Here is a 21,107-nt window from a genome sequence, read left to right as displayed (position 1 = left end):
AGGGGTGTACAGAGCGTTTTGTTTGTAGTCCAGATGAAGTTATGGATACCATAGATGAAGGAAAATCCAACAGACATGTAGCAGTTACAAGTAAGTAAAATATTTATTAACACAAGGTAAAAAAGGTTTTAAAATACCTTTTATCAAGTTGATTAATTGTAATTTTTGTCTTGTGTAAAATTATGCTCTACAAACTATTAGGGAAAGCCATGCTTATTTATAGTTTGTGTAATTTCATTGCAGATATGAATGAACACAGCTCTAGGAGTCACAGTATATTTCTTATTAATGTAAAGCAAGAGAACACACAAACGGAACAAAAACTCAGTGGAAAACTTTATCTGGTTGACTTAGCTGGTAGTGAAAAGGTAAAATCTTTATACTTTGATATCTTAGTATTTTTATAAGCATAGTAGCTTGAATTTGGACTTAACACATCCGTTGTGTTGAAAAGTTTTAATAAACTGGGTTTGGTAATACTTTTTGGTTACAAACATTGACTCCAGTTTATAATTACAGAAATTCCAAATTACCACCATTTGAGCCAAAGTCCATTATTTCCATTGACTTAATGTTTTGGGGCGTTTTTTTGTTTTTCTTACTGAGAAGTTGTTCAGCATATGTCATTATGGATTTCATTAGATATCCTTTTCTAATTTTTGGTAATTACTTTAGCCATATTGGCAGTGAGCTCCCTGTGAAAACTGGTAATTGCCCATTACTCTTTGCTGGTTTGATTGTGTTTATTTCTTTCCTTTGGATGATTGTTTATTATACAGTCCTCTGTAATCTGAGTCTCGTTTATGTCAAAGTCAGAATAAGTTAAAATGTTTTAATATTGACCTCTGTTGCCACTGGACGGGAATTAGCATTTTTTGTTCTTTGTGTCTTATGGTTAAAAGAACATACCCATACCCTCCTACTCAAAAGTCTTAACACACATCTTTCAAACCCTGTTTAATTTTGTGAACTTCGAGAGGTCATTTCTTCAGCCAACATTGCAAATAAATAAATACTTTTTATCTTTAACGTTTACATTTTTCTTTTTTAAAGAAATTCATGTATATAAACTAGGTCTGTTTTCTGACTGCATCAATATTATGCTTTAGCAAATTTTAAAAAATTCATTTCTAATGTAGTTAAGGGGACTAAAAATTAGTAAAATGTGGAATTAGTTATTTTCAAGAGCACAAACTAAAAATAAAATTTGGTATCTCCTTAATCGCATTTTTGTCAAATGACTAGCACTAGATCTGTTTCTTAGGAATGTTCAAGAAATACTGGTACCTTAAACATTCAGCAAATGAAGTTTTTTTTTTTTTTAAGATTTTTATTTATTTATGCAATAGCTGGGGTACAGGTCAGAGGTGTGGAAGGGTGAGAGATTCACCAGAGAGAGAGCGGGGAGCAGAACAGGCAGACTGACTGAAACACTGCTGAGGGGAGCAGCTGGCGAGGCAGGAGAGGTCTGGCGGGCCATGTGGGAATCTCCCTGGCTGGCTGGGAATCGAACCTGCGCTGCAGAGGCTGCAGACAGCTTCTCAGCGCTGTGCTCAACCTGCTACACTATTGGGAAGGCCCCAGCAAATGAAGTTTTGAAGCATTTAATTTTCTTTCTTTTTGCTGAGTATTGATAGCCTCTAAACTTTTGAGATGACTATATCACATAAAACCAGTAAATAGGTCATCTTTATTTAAGCACACATGTAGAATTGAGTGGTAGTTCATCTTAGTGGCATTTTAACAGAAAGGCACTTACCTTCATGTATATCTATTCAAAGAAAATAAACTTTTGAGAAATTTTCTAAAAAAAAAAAAAGATAAAACTTGTTCATTCCTTTGAAATCTTACATAGGTTAGTAAAACTGGAGCTGAAGGTGCTGTGCTAGATGAAGCTAAGAACATCAACAAATCACTCTCTGCCCTTGGGAATGTAATATCTGCCTTGGCTGAGGGTAGTGTGAGTATACATGTCTTCTATTTTCCTGATGTAGTTATATGGAGAGCTACTTAAACAGATGTGTATGTATGTGTGAGTCACTGAGTAAAAGATTGACTGTCTTGGAGTCAATATGTGTGAATTACTTGTTTTTTTGCGTTTGTTTTTTGGTATTTATATCCTAGTTCCTAGCTAAAACAACTTTATATCCGTGATTTATTTATTAAATCTCAGTTTGTTTAAAGTAACATTTAACAAATTTTGTTACTTTGAAACCCATTAGTCTTTTTTTGTTTTTGTTTTTGAATGTAGACGTATGTTCCATATCGAGATAGTAAAATGACAAGAATCCTTCAAGATTCATTAGGTGGCAACTGTAGAACCACTATTGTAATTTGCTGCTCTCCATCATCATACAATGAATCTGAAACAAAATCTACACTGCTGTTTGGCCAAAGGTTTGTTGGAAAGAAAATAAAATCTAAGTGTAGATATATATATACTTTGTTAAATCTAGGAAAATGTCAGATAACTAGTGAAATCAGTGCATTTGTTAGTATGTGCTAGTTACAACTTTTTAAATTGAGACACATGATACAAGCAAGGTTCATTTTTTTTGTGTGAATTAAGTTTTAGTACATGTTAAAGTCACATATTAACTTTTGTATATTAGAAATTTTAATTCAGCATTAAAAGAAATAAGCCTTTGAATTAGTAAAGTAAAAGCCTGACAGATTACAAATATAATCCTGTTTTCAACCTGTTGGCCTATGCAATAGGTTCAGATAATCTACATGAATGCTTACCTTAGGAAAATCAGTAAGGATGACTTGATCAACAATAATTTCTAATTCAACCTTACAAACGAATTGGAAATGTAGGCCATCGTTCTTTGTTCTCATCAAGTTTTTGATTTACTTTTTTTAAAAAGCTATTTGCAGATGTTAGGCTAACCCAAATTTGGTTGGATTGCGAATATGTACTATTCTAATTGCAAATCTCAGTAATTAGTCAAAGATATAATGGACAAAAATAAGTTAAGCAATTTTAGTCACATTCCTTTTTTCCCCCAATTACTCTCTTAGGGCCAAAACAATTAAGAATACAGTTTGTGTCAATGTTGAGTTAACTGCAGAACAGTGGAAAAAGAAGTATGAAAGAGAAAAAGAAAAAAATAAGACCTTGCGGAACACTATTCAGTGGCTTGAAAATGAACTCAACAGATGGCGTAATGGTAATTATTGAAGGATATGTCATTTTGAGATTGCTGAATAACAACTCAACTATCAAATCTGATAAGACTATAAATGAAAGTTACAAAGTATATCCATTTCTACTTTTTAAACATTTGGGATCATCATATAGAAATAAAGTCTTTTACCTTAAATTCTGAATTTATCTGAAATAATAAATATGGCACAGAGGACAACTGGGAAGCTATAGAAGTCACAAGATGGCAAAGTGTCTAGATCAGGATGAAAGCAGCAAAAATTATAAAATTTGATGACTGAATTTAGGTGATGGGAAGAGTCAAAGATTATTCAAATGTTTCAATTCTCAGGGATAAGAAAGTAAGAACTCCTGAAAGAGAATAAAATTGAAGTTAGTAATACTCTTGATTATTAATGATTCTGTTTTTGTTTTTTTTTTTCCTGAAATTATTATTCATTCTGTTATTTTAGGGGAGACAGTGCCTATTGATGAACAGTTTGACAAAGAGAAAGCCAACTTGGAAGCTTTTGCAGTGGATAAAGATATTACTGTTACCAATGATAAACCAGCAGCTACAATTGGAGTTACTGGAAACTTTACTGATGCTGAAAGAAGAAAGTGTGAAGAAGAAATTGCTAAATTGTACAAACAACTTGATGACAAAGTAAATATTGGTCATATTCTCTTTCATTTTGAAATATTAACATGGGTGTTTTTATTTTCTAATTTTAATACTAGGGTGTCCTCATTGCCTATGTACATTTCTTTGAAATCTGTTAGCCTTTTAAAAATCACTGTATTAACAGAAGATATGGTATCATAATTTTGGTTTCTTTGTAGAAACCTATGTATGAAGCATAGCTTCCCCCCCCCTTCCCCCCCCCCCACTTTTTAAACTTAAAGAAAATTCCTAAAGGAAATGAGTCATTAGATCATTTGAGAAACTTAGCAAAATGACCTCTTAGAATCAGGGCTTGGAGGACTGTAAAGAAAGCTCGTATAAGAGATTAGAGGAAACAAAATAAAATGGAAATATTTTCCTGTTTTAATTATATCATTTAGTATTATAAAAAATAGCAAATTATGAAAAGAGGAAGGGAAATAAGAATATAAAGAAACTAAGAACATGATTCTAGTTCTGTTTTTGTTTCAATTTTAGGTGGTATGTTTTGCATACTTTTAACCAGAGGGCAGGTTCAAAGTGGATGCATGGATATTATTTTCAGTAGCATCTTTAAACATGTTAATTTTAACATTCATTAAGTTGTTTAATGAATAGCTTTCATAAACATAAGCTCCTCTTCTTGTAATTCCATCCAGTCAGAATTATTGAGTTTAAAACAAACTTTGAATTTGGAGAAATGGTTTTGAAATATTTCATCTTAAAATTTGTTTTAGAAAACAGTTGAAACCAGGTTTTGCGTTACTCTCAATTTGTTTCTTTAAAATTCTAGGATGAAGAAATTAATCAACAGAGTCAGCTGGTAGAGAAATTGAAGACACAAATGTTAGATCAGGAAGAGGTAAGCTGAATGCCCTCAATATTGCTTCCAGAAAAACTTCGTAGCTTGTAATTATCCTTTAAACATAAAAAATGAGTTCTACAGAACTCAGAATATACTAGTAGTACATTTTAAATTCTTTTGAATGTGTGCATGTTTCAATCTAGATACCCTGTTGAGATCTCTACATAATAGGATTGAAGCAAAGGTTGACTTCTTAAGGGTTTTTGCTTTCAGTTTGAGTTCTAACTGGAAGGTAGAACTTTTTGTGGTATTTATTTTTTAAATATAAAACAGTTCTTTAAAAACATTATTTGATTTTCTTTAACTGTCTTCTACTTTGCTGGCTTTGAATTATAGTAGTTTTGTTTAATTTTTCTCAAGACTTCTTACTGATCCTTGAGAAAGACTTATTAGACTGAAGTCACTATAATACTTCCTCTCAGTGAAAGTATTTACACACAAAATGAAGGAAGAAATGTAAAAATGTTTTATTCTTGCTCATTCACTTCAACAGAAATACAGGTTATAAAGGGACTATTAAAGAATATTTTTGAATCCCATTGACTTTGTTATTGATAATTGCATAATTTTACGTAAGACTCATTGTGAGAATAAAATATTAATGAAATTATTTTTTACTTCACCATTTCTATCTTCATCTAATTTATTCATGTCTGTCATCTATATCTTCATCTTAGTTCTTCTAAATTTCTCTTCTCTGATTTGTCACTTAATTTCAACTCTCATTTTACTTCACTTGGCACAGCATGATGATATTTCTTAAATGTTAACTTAAGGTTTGCTGTAGGTGTTGGGAGGCCAAGACTGTACAACTTCAATGAGAGAGCCACCATCTGTCAAACAGATCCTGATCAGATCATTTTTATATTTAACTATAGCATTGTTTCTCAAGGGAGCACTAGTGATGTGCATGATTGTTCATTATATTTTGTCTTATTAGTTAGTACCTCTGCAGTCAAATGCTCTACCCCTGAGCTATACCTCTAACCCCTACTTCTAAGTTACATTAGTATTCTGCTTCTTTATTTTTAATCACAAAAGTTTTCAAATGCCTCAACTAAAAGCCACTGATCTTGGATGGTAATATCCTGCCAAGTAGTCTGATGTTCAATTTTATATGCTGATTCCAGATTTTACTGAGGCACAGGTTAGATGCCATCCCTTGTTGCCCAGGAAACAGAACTTTTGAGCAAATCTTATAGATGTTTACTAATATCTTTTTTCTATGCACACTGTTCATGAATCCATTACACCTTTTTCTTTCTTTTACACTGATTTCCACATGACTAAAATCTTCCTGTTGCCGCCACATTCTTCGTGAATACCCTACAGAAATAGCCCCTCTTTTCAAATACTTACCAAGCATTTTATCTGTTTTCTTGTCCCTCCTCTTTAGCTCTCACATTCTTTCTTGTATTACTTTTAATTACATACATGTCTTTTCTTCTACTAAGCTTTTCATGGGCACGGTATTGGATTTCCTTCCGGTCTCCCACATTTTTAGTCTCACTTGTACATATTAGACATTGAGTAAATCTATTGAATGAATGTTGCCACACTTAACGAATGTCTACTTTTCACTCCCTTTGTACTTAACAATGTGGGACAAATACATTTTTTTTAACCTGTGTACTTTTGGTAAAAATTTAGTAACTCCACTTTTTCATGTAGCTTCTGGCATCTACCAGAAGGGATCAAGATAATATGCAAGCTGAGCTGAATCGCCTTCAAGCAGAAAATGATGCTTCTAAAGAAGAAGTAAAAGAAGTTTTACAAGCCTTAGAGGAACTTGCTGTCAATTATGATCAGAAGTCTCAGGAAGTTGAAGACAAAACTAAAGAATATGAATTGCTTAGTGATGAACTGAATCAGAAATCAGTAAGATATAGTTTTGTTTTCTTAATTCTTTAATACAAGTATTCATAATTGAAAAATTACCCAAGCTGCTGATTGCTATATAAACGTAAAATTGATAATAGTTGTTCAAGAGTTCAAGTCTCAACTTCATCTCCTCCTACATATGAAGCCTTAAAGGTAGAGGGTTATCTTTTTAGATCTTAAAGATCTATTATGTAATAAAATGCTGTTTTAAGACATGTTGGCTATTCCTCATATTATTATAACTTTTTTTTTTTTTGTGTGACCCTCGCCGGCAGCCGGGGAATGAACCGGCGCTGCAGAGGCTGCAGGCAGCCTTGCAGCCCAGCGCTCAACCACTGTGCCACCAGGGGAGGCCCTATTATAACTTTAAAGGGAAAAATTAGATTCTAGCTGCTCAGTAAAGTTTTTAGTGGTTATTCAAAGTACAGATTAAGAAATGTGCACATAAAAATAGAGAAAATCATATGGGTATGTACATTCATATAACTTATATTTTGTTCTGTTTTATTCCCAGTACCTGGAATGATACCTAAACAATGTAGTAGGATCTTTCTTGTGATTCCTCAGTAAATGAGGGTTTCTGTTTGTTACAAGTTTTCTGTCATGGTTACAAGGAGGGATAGCCATCTTTCAAAGATGATGCCAGAAATAGTACAAAACTGATTTTTACTGATGCATTCAGCATCATCCTGTTTTTACTAGCTTCTTGTTTAGAATTCAGTATCTGTAGCTGGACTCGGGATCAATGCTCAGTGCTTATTTCAGTGTTCACCTATTTAATAAAAATAGATAAAATAGCATTTTAAGAAGATTTTGTGCCCTAATGAAAAGTTAATTTTCCCTTTTCCAATTTCCAAATTTAGCTTGAAGTTATGACTTAATATCATAGAGATCAAGACATCTTTATAACGCATAACAAGCTGCATTATTAGCAGGCCTATTAGATGATTGGAAGAACATTAGGAGTTTCTTATACTCTTCAAGCTTTCAGTTGGTACTTTGTCACTCATTTTGGTTTTTAAGACAGTTGTTTCTGTGCTCCAGTTTTTGAAGCTGAAATCTATCAGCACTATATTGATAATAGGAATTAGAAACCCTAGTGTTCCATATGTGTTTATATGCTTACAGTATTACATTTTCATAGAGAAAATGTCTAACTAGTCATTTATGGTAGAAGCATATTACATTTGAGATTTGAAAGATTGCTGGTATTATATATTAAACTGGGTGAACACACTTTACTGATGCTCAGAAAGTTAAAGAAATGACCAAAAAAAATCTTTACTAAAAGATAGTGTCTAAAAATTGTATTCAAATACAGGATCTGATTTGTGCCATAATAAATAGTTTATTGGATTTGAGTTTTCAAAACTGTGGTGACTTTGTTATTAGTAACCAACTATTGGAATTTTATAATTACAATATTTAAACTCATCATTAACTCATAATAATTGCTAGTCCACTCAGTTGCTAGTTCAAGTAAATGAAATTAGAAAAATAATGGATTTGTGAGTGCTGGGTGAAAACTTGAAATACCTGTGAATATTTGAATTCATCTTTTATTTAATAGACTTAACTTTGCTTTTTGTTTTTGGTTCTCTTAGGCAACTTTAGCAAGTATAGATGCTGAGCTTCAGAAGCTTAAGGAAATGACCAACCACCAGAAAAAACGAGCGGCTGAGATGATGGCATCTTTACTGAAAGACCTTGCAGAAATAGGAATTGCAGTAGGAAATAATGATGTGAAGGTAAATATTATAATCAAATACTAAGTATAATTATTTGTACAAAACTCATACTTTTGTTTAGTTCTGGTTTTTTACAAAGCTCTTTTCATATATATTCTCTCATCTCTGCAACAGCCATATGTAGTACATGTTTTAACTTCATTGTAAATAGATAAAAGAGAAAGAAATAAGGGACCTTCAAGTATGTATAGTCAGTAAATAGCATGTATTTAGACCCCATGGCTTGTTCTGTCCTTTTACAATTTATTTAGCAATTGCGTTAATGAATTACTATACATAAAAGTTTATAACTGGAACAATAGTGAAGATTAGTTTGGTTGAAGATTGGCTGTGGTTGCTTTAAATGTTTGAAAAGGTAAAAGATGAGCTCTGCTAATTCATTCTTTTAAAATTTCATTATGAAATATTTCAAACAAAGTAGAATATTAACCTTGGATTTACCATTTACCAACTCTTTATCAGCTATGTCTTTTGAAAATATTTTGCCCAGTCTGTAATTTACTTTTTCATTCTCATAACATCTTTGCAGAGCAGAAATTTTTAATTTTGACAAAGTTCAACTTACAATTTTTTCTTTCAAGGGTTGTATTTTTGGCATTCTATTTGAAAACACCAAGCACAAGGTCAACTAGATTAGGTGACATGTTATCCTAGATTGAATAACATATTTTCTTCTGTATTAGCTCCTGTAAGTTTTTTAGTTTTATGTTTTCATGGAGGTTTGTGATCCACTTGGATTTAGTTTTTCTGAAAGGTAGAAAGTCTATCAGAATTACTGGTTTACATGTGAAGGGACCACTTTTGTTCCAGCATGATTTGTTGAAGAACCTATCTACATTTCCTTACGTTTGACTCTTTGTCAGAGATCACTTGAATATAATTATGCAGTACTCCTCTGGGCTCTTTTCTGTTTTAATGACTTACTTGAATGTTCTTTTGCCACTACTACACCGTCGTTAATTACTGTCTTAGAGTAAATATTGAAGTTGGTTAGTGATGGTCCTTGGACTTTGTTCTTTAGTATTGTGTTGGCTATGCTAGATCTTTTACCTTTCATATAAATTTTTAGAATCAGTTTGTCTGACAAATTGTCCACAAAATAATTGCTGTGGTTTTGGTTGAGATTATATCAAATCTGTAGATCAAACTGGGAAGAAGTGACATCTTAACTATATTCAATCTCCCTATCCATGAATTTGGAATATTTCATTTTAGTTCTTCCTTTTATTTCTTACCTCGGTGTTTTCTAATTATCTTGTATACATCTTGCACGTGTCATGTTACATTTACACCAAAATACTTGATTTTTATGGTGCTAGGTTGCATTGTGTCTTTTTAATTTCAAATTCCACTTGTTTGCAATTCCACTTGTTTGTTGCTGTTGTGTAGGAAAGTTATTGCCTCTTGTGTGTTTATCTTGTATACTCCAGTGTTATACAGTATTTATTTTTTTATTTTTTTCGAACAAGCATGACCTCTGTATAAAAAATAGTGGTTTTGTTTTTTTTTCTTCTCAAGTTCTATTTACTTTTGACACTGAATATTGTACTTAAAATTCAGTGACTACATGAAATTTAAGGAGTATAAAGTGACTTAAAAGTCATTCTTTCCATGCCATCTAAAGATCCTTAGATTCTAATTGGGAAATACACTGGGATTTTTGTCTTCAGTTTTTTATTTTGCTTTTTCTCACAGCAGCCTGAAGGAACTGGCATGATAGATGAAGAGTTTACTGTTGCAAGACTGTACATTAGCAAAATGAAATCAGAAGTAAAAACACTGGTAAAACGCTGCAAACAATTAGAAGGTACACAGACTGAGAGCAACAAAAAAATGGAAGAAAATGAAAAGGAATTAGCAGCATGCCAGCTTCGTATCTCTCAAGTATGTTTTACGAAGTTTCTTCATTTTTTGGCTGGTTGTATATACATTTTATTCGTTGTTAAAGTTTTAAGAAAAATCAATTCCTTAGGTTATTTTGGAAACCAAAATGGGAGGTTAATTCGTTCTGTTTTCTCTAGTCTTACTTTACTATAATAATAGAATGATTAAGCTGCGTTACATGTATGGTAAATACTGAAGTATATTCGAAAGATATGACTGATGTGACCATTAAAGAATCTAGAATTCTAGGCTGGAGAAAACTGCAGATATAATTTTTTGGTTTTGGAAATTGAATGGTTGAAGCCATTCACCAAGATGAGAATTACAGATGGAGGGTAGAAGGTAGCATCAGATGGATGTAACAATAAGACTAGGTTATCTCATATTTTAGCCTTCGGTACCTTAGTTTGCACATGTAATAAACAGCACAGATGACCCTTTCATTTATTAAATTCTTTATTATAAATCTGGCCCCTGAATATTTCATTTCCCTTAAATGTATTGTACATTTAGATATATCCATAAAACTTTAAAATATACTTAGTAGCAACAAATTGTGTGGGTGAGGGTTTTTTCCCACTTTCATGTTAATGTATTTTCCCCAAAAGCATGAAGCCAAAATCAAATCATTGACTGAATACCTTCAAAATGTGGAACAAAAGAAAAGGCAGTTGGAAGAATCTGTTGACTCCCTTGGTGAAGAATTAGTCCAGCTTCGAGCACAAGGTATTAGCTTCCAGTTATTTCTGAGTTATATCCTTGAGTTAATTTTTTCTTAACTTTAGTATAATTATAGTTAACTTATACTGTTTGCAAATGGTAGGAACAGGAAGCAAATAATATGTTTTTGTGTAAGTTTGAAACATACTTTTGAATATGTTTGAATAAGAAAGTGCCCAATCTGAGAATTTCCCATAAAAAAAATTAAGGGTGTGTGTGTGTAAATCTTGACATGGAGAATATGGAATGCTATCTTATTTCTCTAATGTGCCCTTCCCTGTCTGTTTTCAGAGATAGGCACATAAATTATGGGAATCATGATGTCAAAACATATCATAACCAAGAGTACTTAGTCAGTAGTCATTGTATTTGAGGGCAAGATTTACTACATGGCACTTGGATAATTTAAAGTCAAGTACTGCTAAGGACTGTATCCCCATATAAAACCCGAATATATACCCATACAAAACCCATTTGCTTCTTGGTTTATATGAAGAATTTAGTGATTTATTTCTTCTTTTGTTTCCTCTTCATACCCACAGAGAAAGTTCATGAAATGGAAAAAGAGCACTTAAATAAGGTTCAGACTGCAAATGAAGTTAAGGTAAGTTTGCAGTAACATTAAATTTCAATGGTGGTAATCCATCTTTATTAATATTGAATGGTCTAACATAACATCTTCCTTCAATAATTTTAGCAAGCTGTTGAACAACAGATTCAGAGTCACCGAGAAACTCATCAAAAACAAATTAGCAGTTTGAGAGATGAAGTTGAAGCAAAAGAAAAACTTATCACTGATCTTCAAGAGTAAGCATATATTTAAGATTTTAGAAACTAAGAAAGATGACTACTTAGGCAAAAGGAAAGAAATAATATGTTTAGGATGACAGTGTAGCTATATTATAAGCCTGTGTTTTTCATTAAAATTATAATATTTGATGTGAAAAGTAAGTTTATTTGTGAATATTCATCTAAATTTCAAGTTAAATTTTTTTTAATTGTATTTGAAATACCATTATTTTACATCCTTGGGTAGTGTTTTGACCATATAGGATTTCACACACAGGTATAGTCACTGTAACCTTCCCTCTACCAAAGCACCCATACTCCTTCACCATAGTTCATTGAATTCTATCTGCTACATTCCCTTGTTTTCATCCCTCTCGCTCCCCTTATCCCTCTGAAAGTCAAAGTCATCGGTTAGTTTTCAAATGTTGGTTTTAAAGTTTGTCTTTGTCTGATCCTTTGTTTGGTTTTTCTGTATAATGCATCAGTGACACCATGCAGTAATTGTCTTTCTCCTTCTGACTTATTTCACTTGGTATAATCCCTTTCAGCTCCATCCATGTTGTTGCTAATGGTGTGGTTATCTTTTTAATTGCTGAGTAATATTCCATTGTGTATATGTAAATTGTGTATTTATGCCACGTGTTTTTTATTTACTTACCTTTTGGGGGGCCTTTAGGTTGTTTCCCTGTCTTTGCTATTGTAAGTAGTTTTGCTATAAACATAGAAGTGCACATTTCCTTTCAAAGTAGAGTTTTCTGTGTTTTTTGGATAGATACCTAGGAGTGGAATTGCTGAGTCAATATGGCAAATCCAGTTTTAGTGTTTTGAGAAATTTCTTTACTGCTTTCTATAGGGTCTGGACTAGTCTACATTCCCAACAACAAAAGTGTAAGAGGGTTCCTTTTCTCCAGACCTTCACCAGCATTTGTTGTTTCTGATCTTTTTGATATGGGCCATTCTCACTAGCGTGAGGTAGTATCTCATTTTTGTTTTGATTTGCATTTTTCTCATAAGTGATGATGAGCACTTATTTATATGCTTGTTGGCCTGTCTATTTTCTTTGGAGAAATGTGTATTTAGTTCATCTGCCCATTTTTTGTTTGGGTTATTTTCTTTTTGTTAAGTTCTTTGTAAATCTTCGATATCAGCCCCCTGTCAGAAGTATGCTATGCAAATATTTTATCCTGTGCAGTGTCTCTTTGTTTCAGTTACATTCTCTTGCTGTGCAGAAGCTTTTTAGTTTAGTGTAGTCCCAATTGTTTATAGTCTCTTCTGTTTTCCTTACTACTGGGGATAAATCTATGAAGATATGTTTGAAGTTTATGTCTTGGAGCATTTTGCCTATGTTTTCTCCTGTATGTTTTATGGTTTTAGGTCTTATATCCAAGTCTTTTATCCCTTTTGTGTTGATTTTTGTAGATGGTGTGATGTAGTGGTCTAGTTTCATTCTTTTGCTTATGGTATTCCAACTTTTCCAAAATCATTTATTGAGGAGGTTTTCCTTGTTCCAGTGTATATTCTTTTCTCCTTTATCACATTAGCTGTCAATGTGTGTGTGGATTTATTTCTCAGCTGTATTCCATTGGTCTTTGTGCCTGTTTTTGATCCAGTACCATGCTGTTTTAATTATTATAGCTTTCAGTAATACTTGTTCTGTTTCTTTGAAGAATAACATTAAATTTTTTTAAAGATTTACTTCATTTATTTATGCATACAAGAGCTGTGGGGGGATGAGAGGATTCACCAGTGACAGAGTGGGGAGCAGAACAGGTGGATTGACTGAAATACACTGCTGACGGAAGCAATGGGCTAGACAGGAGAGGTCTGCTGCACCATTTGGGTTCACTCCCTGGCCATATAACTCATATTTAAGTGGCTGCCAATAAGTTTCATGGCACCAAGACTCAACCCCTTATGCCACCAGGGAGGGCCCACCATTAAAATTTTTATTACTATATTAATTCAATCTATAGATTGCTTTGAATAAGATGGCCATTTTGACTTTTAGTCTTCTGATCTATGAGCAAGGGCTGTCTCCATTTCTTTGTCTTCTGTTTCCATTATCAACATTTTAAAGTTTTCCTTGTATAGTCCTTCACCTCCTTTGTTAGGTTACTCCAGGATATCCTTTTTTTTTCCTGATATGATTATAAATGAGATGGTTTGCTTAATTTCTAACTCTTGTAGCCCATTGTTTACATATAGGAAGACAACGGATTTTTGTGTGGGGTTTGTTTTTTTTTTTTTTTTTGGTAGCCTGCCATTTTACTGAACTAGTTCATTATTGTAATTAGTTTTTCTGTGGATTTTTTAGGGCTCTCTATATTATCCTGTCATCTGCAAATAATGATAGCTTTACTTCTTTCTAAATTTGAATTCTTTTTATATCTTGCCTAATTGCTCTAGCTAGAACTTCAATGTTATATAGTTGTTGAGAGCAGGCATACTTAGCAGATCTTAGTCTAAAGGCTCTCAGTATATCACCATTAAGAATGATGCTGGTTGTGGGTTTATTATATGTGACTTTTATTAATTATGTCCCATTTATCCCAGGTTTTTGAAGGCTTTTCATCATAAATGGATGTTGAAAGTTTTTCAAATACTCTTGGTATCTGTTGCTGTTTTTTGATGGTTATATTTTGTTGATGTGGTGAATTATGTTGATTGACTTTTGAATGTTGACCCATCCTTATATCCCTGGTATAAATCCCACATTAATATAATTCTTGTATTATTAGTATTCAGTATGCTAAGATTTTACTGAGGATTTTTGCATCTACAATCACTAGGGAAATTGGTTTTTAGTTCTTTTTTTTTGTGTGTTTTCTTTGTTTGGTTTTGGTATTAGAGTGATGATGACCTCATAAAATGTGTTTGGTAAGTATTCTTTATCTTCAATATTGAAAGAGATTGAGCAGGATAGGTATTAGTTCATCTTTGAGTGTTTGGTAGAATTTGCCTATAATCCCTATCTGGTCTTGGACTTTGGGTTTTGGGGGAGAGTTTTGATTACCATTTCAGTTTCCTTGCTTGGAATTGGTTTTTTCAGGTATTCTGTTTATTCCCTTTTCAGTTTTGAATGATTTTATAATTCTAAGAATTTGTCCAACTCCTCTAGATTGTTGAAATTGTTTGCATAGAAATGTTCATAGTTATCTCTTATCCTTTGGATTACGGCCATATCTGTTGTACTTCTCTACTTTCATTTTTTTATCCTATTTGCATGAATTTTTTCCTTTTTTCTTTGTGAGTCTAGCTAGAAATTTGTCTTTTTTTTCTTCCAAAGAACCAGTTTTTGGTTTCATTGTGCTTTTGGATTTTTTAAAAATTTTTATTTCTTGTATTTCTCCTCAATTTTTATTACTCCCTTCCTTCTGATTTCTGAGTTTTTGTTTTCCTAGTCCTTGAGATGAGAGATTAGATTGTTTCCTTGGGCTCATTGTTTTTAAATGTGGGCCTATATTGCTATGTATATCCATCTTAGTACTGCTTTTGCTGTGGTCTGGAAGGTTTTGTTCTCTTCATTTGTCTCAAGGTTGTTTTTTTTTTTAATTCGTAGATTTCTTCACTGGCCCCATTGGTCTTTCAGTAGTAATGGGTTGTTGAGTCTCCATGTATTAGAGAATTTCCTTGCTTGCTTTTTGTAGTTGAGTTCTTGTTTAATACCTGTATAATCAGAGAAGATGCTTGCTGTGAGTTCAGCCTTCATAAAATTGTTGATATTTGTTCTATAACTCAGTATATGGTCAGTCCTGGAGAATGATTCGCATGCACTTGAGAAAAATATGTATTTGGCTTGTTAAGGGTGTAGTGCTTATTTATGTCTGTTAAACCTATTTGGTCTATTTCTTTGTTTAGGGCAATTGTGTCTTTAATTATTTTCTTACTGATTTTCTTTCTTTTCTTATTGGTGAGAGTGAGGTATTGTAGTCTCCAACCACACATTGTCTGTTTTCAGATTTAGCAGTAATTGTCTGATAAATTTTTGTGTTCCTTTCTTAGTAAATATTGAAAGTTATGTCTTGATGTATTTCTCCCTTAATTATTATATAGCATCCATCCCTGTCTCTTGTTACTTTTTTTTAGCAGAAAGTCCAATTATGGCGGTTCCTGCCTTCCTTTGGGTGCCATTTGCTTGTAGAATTGTTTTCCAACCCTTTACTTTCGGTCTTTATTCTTGAAACTTAGGTGCATTTCCTAGAAGGAGCAAGATGGTTGAATTCTGTTTCTGATCTAACTAGTTAGTTACCTCTGTGTCAAATATGTCAGTGCTTTTCTCTTCTTGCCCATAGTGTTTCTTCAGAGAAGACTTATGTTAGTCTAATCAGGCTTCTTTTATACGCTATCTGCTTCTTCCCCCTCATTAGCTTCATTATTTTTCCTGTCTCGGACTCTTGGTAGTTTTACTATTGTGTATCTTGTTCTAGGTCTCTTTTTATTTAGGTAAGTTGGTGTTCTTTTAGCTTCCTGTATTTTACGTTCATTTTCTTCTGCAAGTTTGGGAAGTTTTCTTCCATTTCTTAAAATAGATTTTCAGTTCCCTTCTCTCTCCTTCTGGGATACCTTAATTCTTATATTTCCTTTCTTTTTTCTCCTGGTGTCACATAATTTTGAAGTGTGTCCATTTTTTTTCTATCTTGATTCTTTCTTCGTTTGTGTCTTTGAGATCATCATTCAGTCTTCCTTTTGGTCTGTTCCACTTCCTTAGCTTTCTCCTCCATTATCTTTTAACATCCTCCAGTTTGTTTTTTTCTTAAAGTTTCAGTTTCCATCTTAATCCTTGATTGTGTTCCTCATAACTGAGTTTTCTTGTATATCTCTGTATTGTTGTTGAGTTTTCTTTGTATTCTTCAAATTCTTTGATTTTCTTAAGTCTCACAATTTTGAATTCTGTGTCTGATAAGAATAGAAGCTCTTCCATGTCATTGTAATTGGGTTCTGGACTCTTGTTCTCTGTCTTTGGTATATTGTTCCCCTAAGGACTTGTTTGACCATTTTCTTTCTCCCTTTTGTTTGTTTTTGGGTTTGCTCTGCTGTAGTTGGAACTTCTGTTGTGTGTAGGCACACCTTCCCACTGTTGTAAACAACTGGGGACTTCTAGAGTCTGAGATTTCCCCAGAAACACATCTGAGCCAGGGTCCAGTAGCCATGGTGGCTGGGCCAGGACTGACAGGTTGCTGGGGAACTAATCCCCTAAGGTTAAATTTTTAAAGATGTTTCTTAGGTCTTTTGATGTAGCTATTGGTAAAAAGAACTTTAATCACTACTATAAAAGAACACCCCTGTCTACTCCAGATGATTTCCGTAATTTCCTTTTTTTAATATTCATAACAAAAATATTTAATGGAAATTATAGGGTTTATTTTAATAGACATTTTCCAAGTTTACCTTGAAGATATTTTCCCTACTCTATAACCGTATGCATGAAACACAGAATTTCTAGAAATTAGAGGTCTACCTCTAAAATCATAATGATGCCTTTCAGAAAATAATGATGTTGATACTGCATTTTTCCCCTTTTTTAGCCAAAACCAGAAAATGATGTTAGAGCAGGAACGTCTGAGAGTAGAACATGAGAAGTTGAAAGGTGTAGATCAAGAAAAGAGCAAAAAACTACATGAACTTACGTAAGTAAATGCTGTAATTCAGGTTTAAAATTTAAAAGTAAATCAGGATTGAAGGCATTGATTTTCATAAATCTGTTGGATGCACTCTTTACTTTTTATTGCTAAATGATATTTTTCTTAAAACTTCTGAGTTGATTTATTCCCAAACATTTTTGATACATTCTTGTAGTTTAGTGACAGCAAAGTCTTTCATTTCTTTTTTGGTCAAGAGTCAGAATCTTGTTTATGAGCCTGCTTGCTGCTTCTATGCTACCCTATTACTTTGAGCTCCATTACAAAAATAATCCTAAAACCTGATATTAAATAATTTACATTTCAGAATCTGCCACAAAAATTGAAATTTTGTCAAGTTTGAGCTTGCATATATATGAATATTATTGATTAAATATTACCTTTGAGCACAGGTTTTTGACATTCTTTATAATTTACTGACAGAGTATAGTCATATATCCAGTTTTCTAGAATCTGGGCAGGTAAAATGTTGTGATCATAATTTTTCACATACCTTGGATTTATGAGAGACACTTTGTAAATAAACTGTTATTATTGGATGGTCACAGTCTGGACCATCTCAGTTGATTTTACAAAGATTTTCCTAAATCTTACCATAATTTTGTTTATAATAATTTTAATGTAAAATGTCTTAGTCTCTGATAATTTTTAGTGTCTGTAATTCCCAGTTAAGTCAGAATTATTTGGGATAAATGCTACCTCCAGTGTCATGAAAACCAGTCTCAGCACTCTTGCTGTATATGTAATGTGCTATATGTGGCATATTCTAAAATATAAATAAATTACAGATGAAGCTTCTAAGACCAACATTTATTTGAAAGATACATGGGCAAACATTTTTTTATTTGAATGTAAGAATTGATCCTGGGCCTCCCCGGTGGCACAGCGGTTGAGCGCTGGGTTACGAAGCTGCCCACAGCCTCTGCAGCGCCGGTTTGATCCCCGGGGACCCGGTGAGGGTCCTACATGGTGCGCAGACCTCTCCTGCTGCCCACTGCTCCCCTCAGCAGTGTATTTCATCAGTCTGCCTGCTCTGCTCCTCTCTGACTCTGGTGAATTCTCTCACCCTCCCGCGCTTCTGACTGTACCCAGTGCTTGTATAAATAAATAAATCTTTTTTTTTTAAAAAAAAGAATTGATCCTTTCAAATAAAAAAATTTTGACTTAACTCTTCTGCTTAAAGCTAGGATTTTATGCAAAGTTGAAAATATATTTTGTATATTCTTTCACTTTTTTAGAGTTATGCAAGATAGACGAGAACAAGCAAGACAAGACTTAAAGGGTTTGGAAGAGACAGTGGTAAGGAAAACTTGAAAAATCAATAGGATTGGGGAGCATTTAATGGATTCCCCTTCAACCCTCAACTTTGTTATACTAAATTTGAACTCTGAATTCCAAAATCACTGCCATTTTTAATTCTAGGCAAAAGAACTTCAGACTTTACATAACCTTAGGAAACTGTTTGTTCAGGACCTCGCCACCAGAGTTAAAAAGGTAATACAACTGTAGTGGATGGGAATTGTATAAATTGTGCTTGCTGTCTATAATTCTTTGTACTGTAAGTGAAATAATAAATTTTTACTGTCAATTTTTGTGTAAACTTAGTTTTTTTAGATGTTTAAATTTTTTCATTGTATTTATCAACCTTCTCTAGAGTGCTGAAATTGATTCTGATGACACCGGAGGCAGTGCTGCTCAAAAACAGAAAATCTCCTTTCTTGAAAATAATCTTGAACAGCTCACTAAAGTGCACAAACAGGTAATTAAAAAGGCTATTTTGGGGTAGCTGCAACATTGTAAAAATTAAAGAATTGAGGAATGGCAAGTATTTGAATCAGAGTCCTAAGGAATTTTCATACCCTGAGCCTTTCCATTGTTTGATCAAGCAACTAAATAAAGAAACCACCAACAGTTTTTAGGGGAGTTTATGTTTTTAAAACCTTATCATGCTTGTTCTTGTCTAGTATAACTCTAAGGTCAATAAAATGTATTTTTTCCTAGTATTTCATTTATGTCAGTTTTCTTAATTTATCATGATAATTTGTCTCTGCTAAACAAGTCTTTGTAGTTAAAATACTTTTATTTTTACATTTAATGCCTCAAATATGAAGTGTCTTGAGCAATTCATAGTTTTTAGAAAGTAATGCTTTTGTTTCTTTTCTGTTTTTAATATGACTTAGTGATTTAATAATTGCAGTGTTTCTTAATACAGTTTTTCTATATCTTCACTAATGTAAACCTGATATTTGCACTAGAATAAAGTAAAAGAAGTTTTAGCCTTTGTTCTTAGCAGTTATTAAAGAGCTTATTACCAAGTTTATGTTTATTTATATAGTGGGTCTCCTATATAAAATGATACTCATTTCACCAGGTTAGTGTTTTCTTGAAAAGAGCTAACACTGTGTTATAACTTACTATCATTGCCTCATAGAGGGTAAGAACATTTCGCCCATGTCCAAAAAGAAAAGTGAAATTATATCTTTGTGAGAAATGTGTGCAATTTTATATATACACGCACACCCCATTGCATGTTTCTATCTAAATGGAAAACTTAAAATTTACTTTTCTGAAGAGAAATTATGAAATGTTCATGCTTTCTCAGATCATGTTGTTAAAGCTAGCATCTTTATTTTCTTGATGTGCCTTAGTTGGTACGTGACAATGCAGATCTTCGGTGTGAGCTTCCTAAGTTGGAAAAGCGACTGAGAGCTACAGCAGAGAGAGTGAAAGCTTTGGAGTCAGCACTGAAAGAAGCCAAAGAAAATGCATCCCGTGATCGCAAACGTTATCAGCAAGAAGTCGATCGTATAAAGGAAGCAGTCAGGTCAAAGAATATGGCCCGAAGAGGACATTCTGCACAAATTGGTTAGTAGAACACATTTAAAACCTTTAATCCTTCCTTTGTTTAAATATTGTCATGTACTTGAAAGCAGTCTGATTCATTATGTGTTGTTATGGTGCATTTGTCTTTATTTTCTAATTTAGCAAAGAGTACCATTGTTGGAGCAGGGCAGAAGTGAGGAGTAACCACATTAAGAGAACAGGATTCAATAAATAAGAACTAGGCAAGCAAGTAAAAATGGTTAGAGACAGAAGAAGCTATATAGAGCATTGTTATTAAAGCAAAGAAAGCAAGTCATCAAACAGTATTTTGTCCTCAAGAGTAACACTGAAACAGGAATAAGGTTTTGAATAAGCAAAGGATTGTATGGATCCTAAAGAAAATACATAATTGAAAAGAAAAGAGAATTCACTGAGAAACAAAAAGGCAAAATAAAACAACATTTGGAAAATTGTGAATAAAGAGACCTAAAAAGTCATTGCAGTCAGTGTTTTAAGATTATTTTAAAATTCTTTTTTATTTTTCATTTTAGCTAAACCCATTCGTCCCGGGCAGCATCCAGCAGCTTCTCCAACTCATCCAGGTGCAATTCGCGGAGGAGGTGCATTTGTTCAGAATAGCCAGCCAGTGGCAGTACGAGGTGGAGGAGGCAAACAAGTGTAAGCTTTACACTTTACTTACAGGTTTGTAATGTATCTGGCTTTTGAGTTATAGCTATAAATGGAAATGTTCCACCATTGGTCATTAAGCACTTTCTTGGATTCTCACATTAGTACCATGATTTTTAAGTATGTGATTATAAAATTAAGAATTTTTTCTTACCTATTTTCATAATTCAGTTCATATTATATATTTAATTTTGTGTTCTTAATGTCTTTAACCTAACATACTTTTTGATTTTTTAGAGCTTTTGAACAAACCATGGTT

The 21,107-nt window shown here is 33.0% G+C and overlaps 1 protein-coding gene across 1 annotated transcript in view; it reads left to right on the top strand.

Annotated features, from left to right (window-relative positions):
* The window catches only part of KIF5B (kinesin family member 5B), a gene marked incomplete at both ends in the record, with an annotated part of 38,118 nt that extends 17,275 nt beyond the window's left edge, over positions 1-20,843 (top strand). The window contains 19 exons of the mRNA XM_084253528.1: positions 3-90; positions 244-368; positions 1,856-1,960; positions 2,252-2,397; positions 3,025-3,173; positions 3,622-3,815; positions 4,606-4,674; positions 6,349-6,555; positions 8,163-8,306; positions 10,002-10,190; positions 10,799-10,916; positions 11,453-11,514; positions 11,608-11,717; positions 17,225-17,326; positions 18,577-18,637; positions 18,761-18,832; positions 18,993-19,097; positions 19,987-20,203; positions 20,713-20,843. Coding sequence (XP_084109654.1) covers positions 3-90; positions 244-368; positions 1,856-1,960; positions 2,252-2,397; positions 3,025-3,173; positions 3,622-3,815; positions 4,606-4,674; positions 6,349-6,555; positions 8,163-8,306; positions 10,002-10,190; positions 10,799-10,916; positions 11,453-11,514; positions 11,608-11,717; positions 17,225-17,326; positions 18,577-18,637; positions 18,761-18,832; positions 18,993-19,097; positions 19,987-20,203; positions 20,713-20,843 — 2,394 coding nt within the window. The remainder of the gene's footprint in view (positions 1-2; positions 91-243; positions 369-1,855; positions 1,961-2,251; positions 2,398-3,024; positions 3,174-3,621; positions 3,816-4,605; positions 4,675-6,348; positions 6,556-8,162; positions 8,307-10,001; positions 10,191-10,798; positions 10,917-11,452; positions 11,515-11,607; positions 11,718-17,224; positions 17,327-18,576; positions 18,638-18,760; positions 18,833-18,992; positions 19,098-19,986; positions 20,204-20,712) is intronic.
* Between the last annotated feature and the right edge of the window lie 264 nt (positions 20,844-21,107).

Source organism: Talpa europaea, assembly GCF_964194135.1.
Source record: "Talpa europaea genome assembly, chromosome: 14".
NCBI lineage: Eukaryota > Metazoa > Chordata > Mammalia > Eulipotyphla > Talpidae > Talpa > Talpa europaea.
The sequence above is the reverse complement of the archived record's forward strand: the minus strand, read 5'-3'. Positions and strand labels throughout refer to the sequence as shown.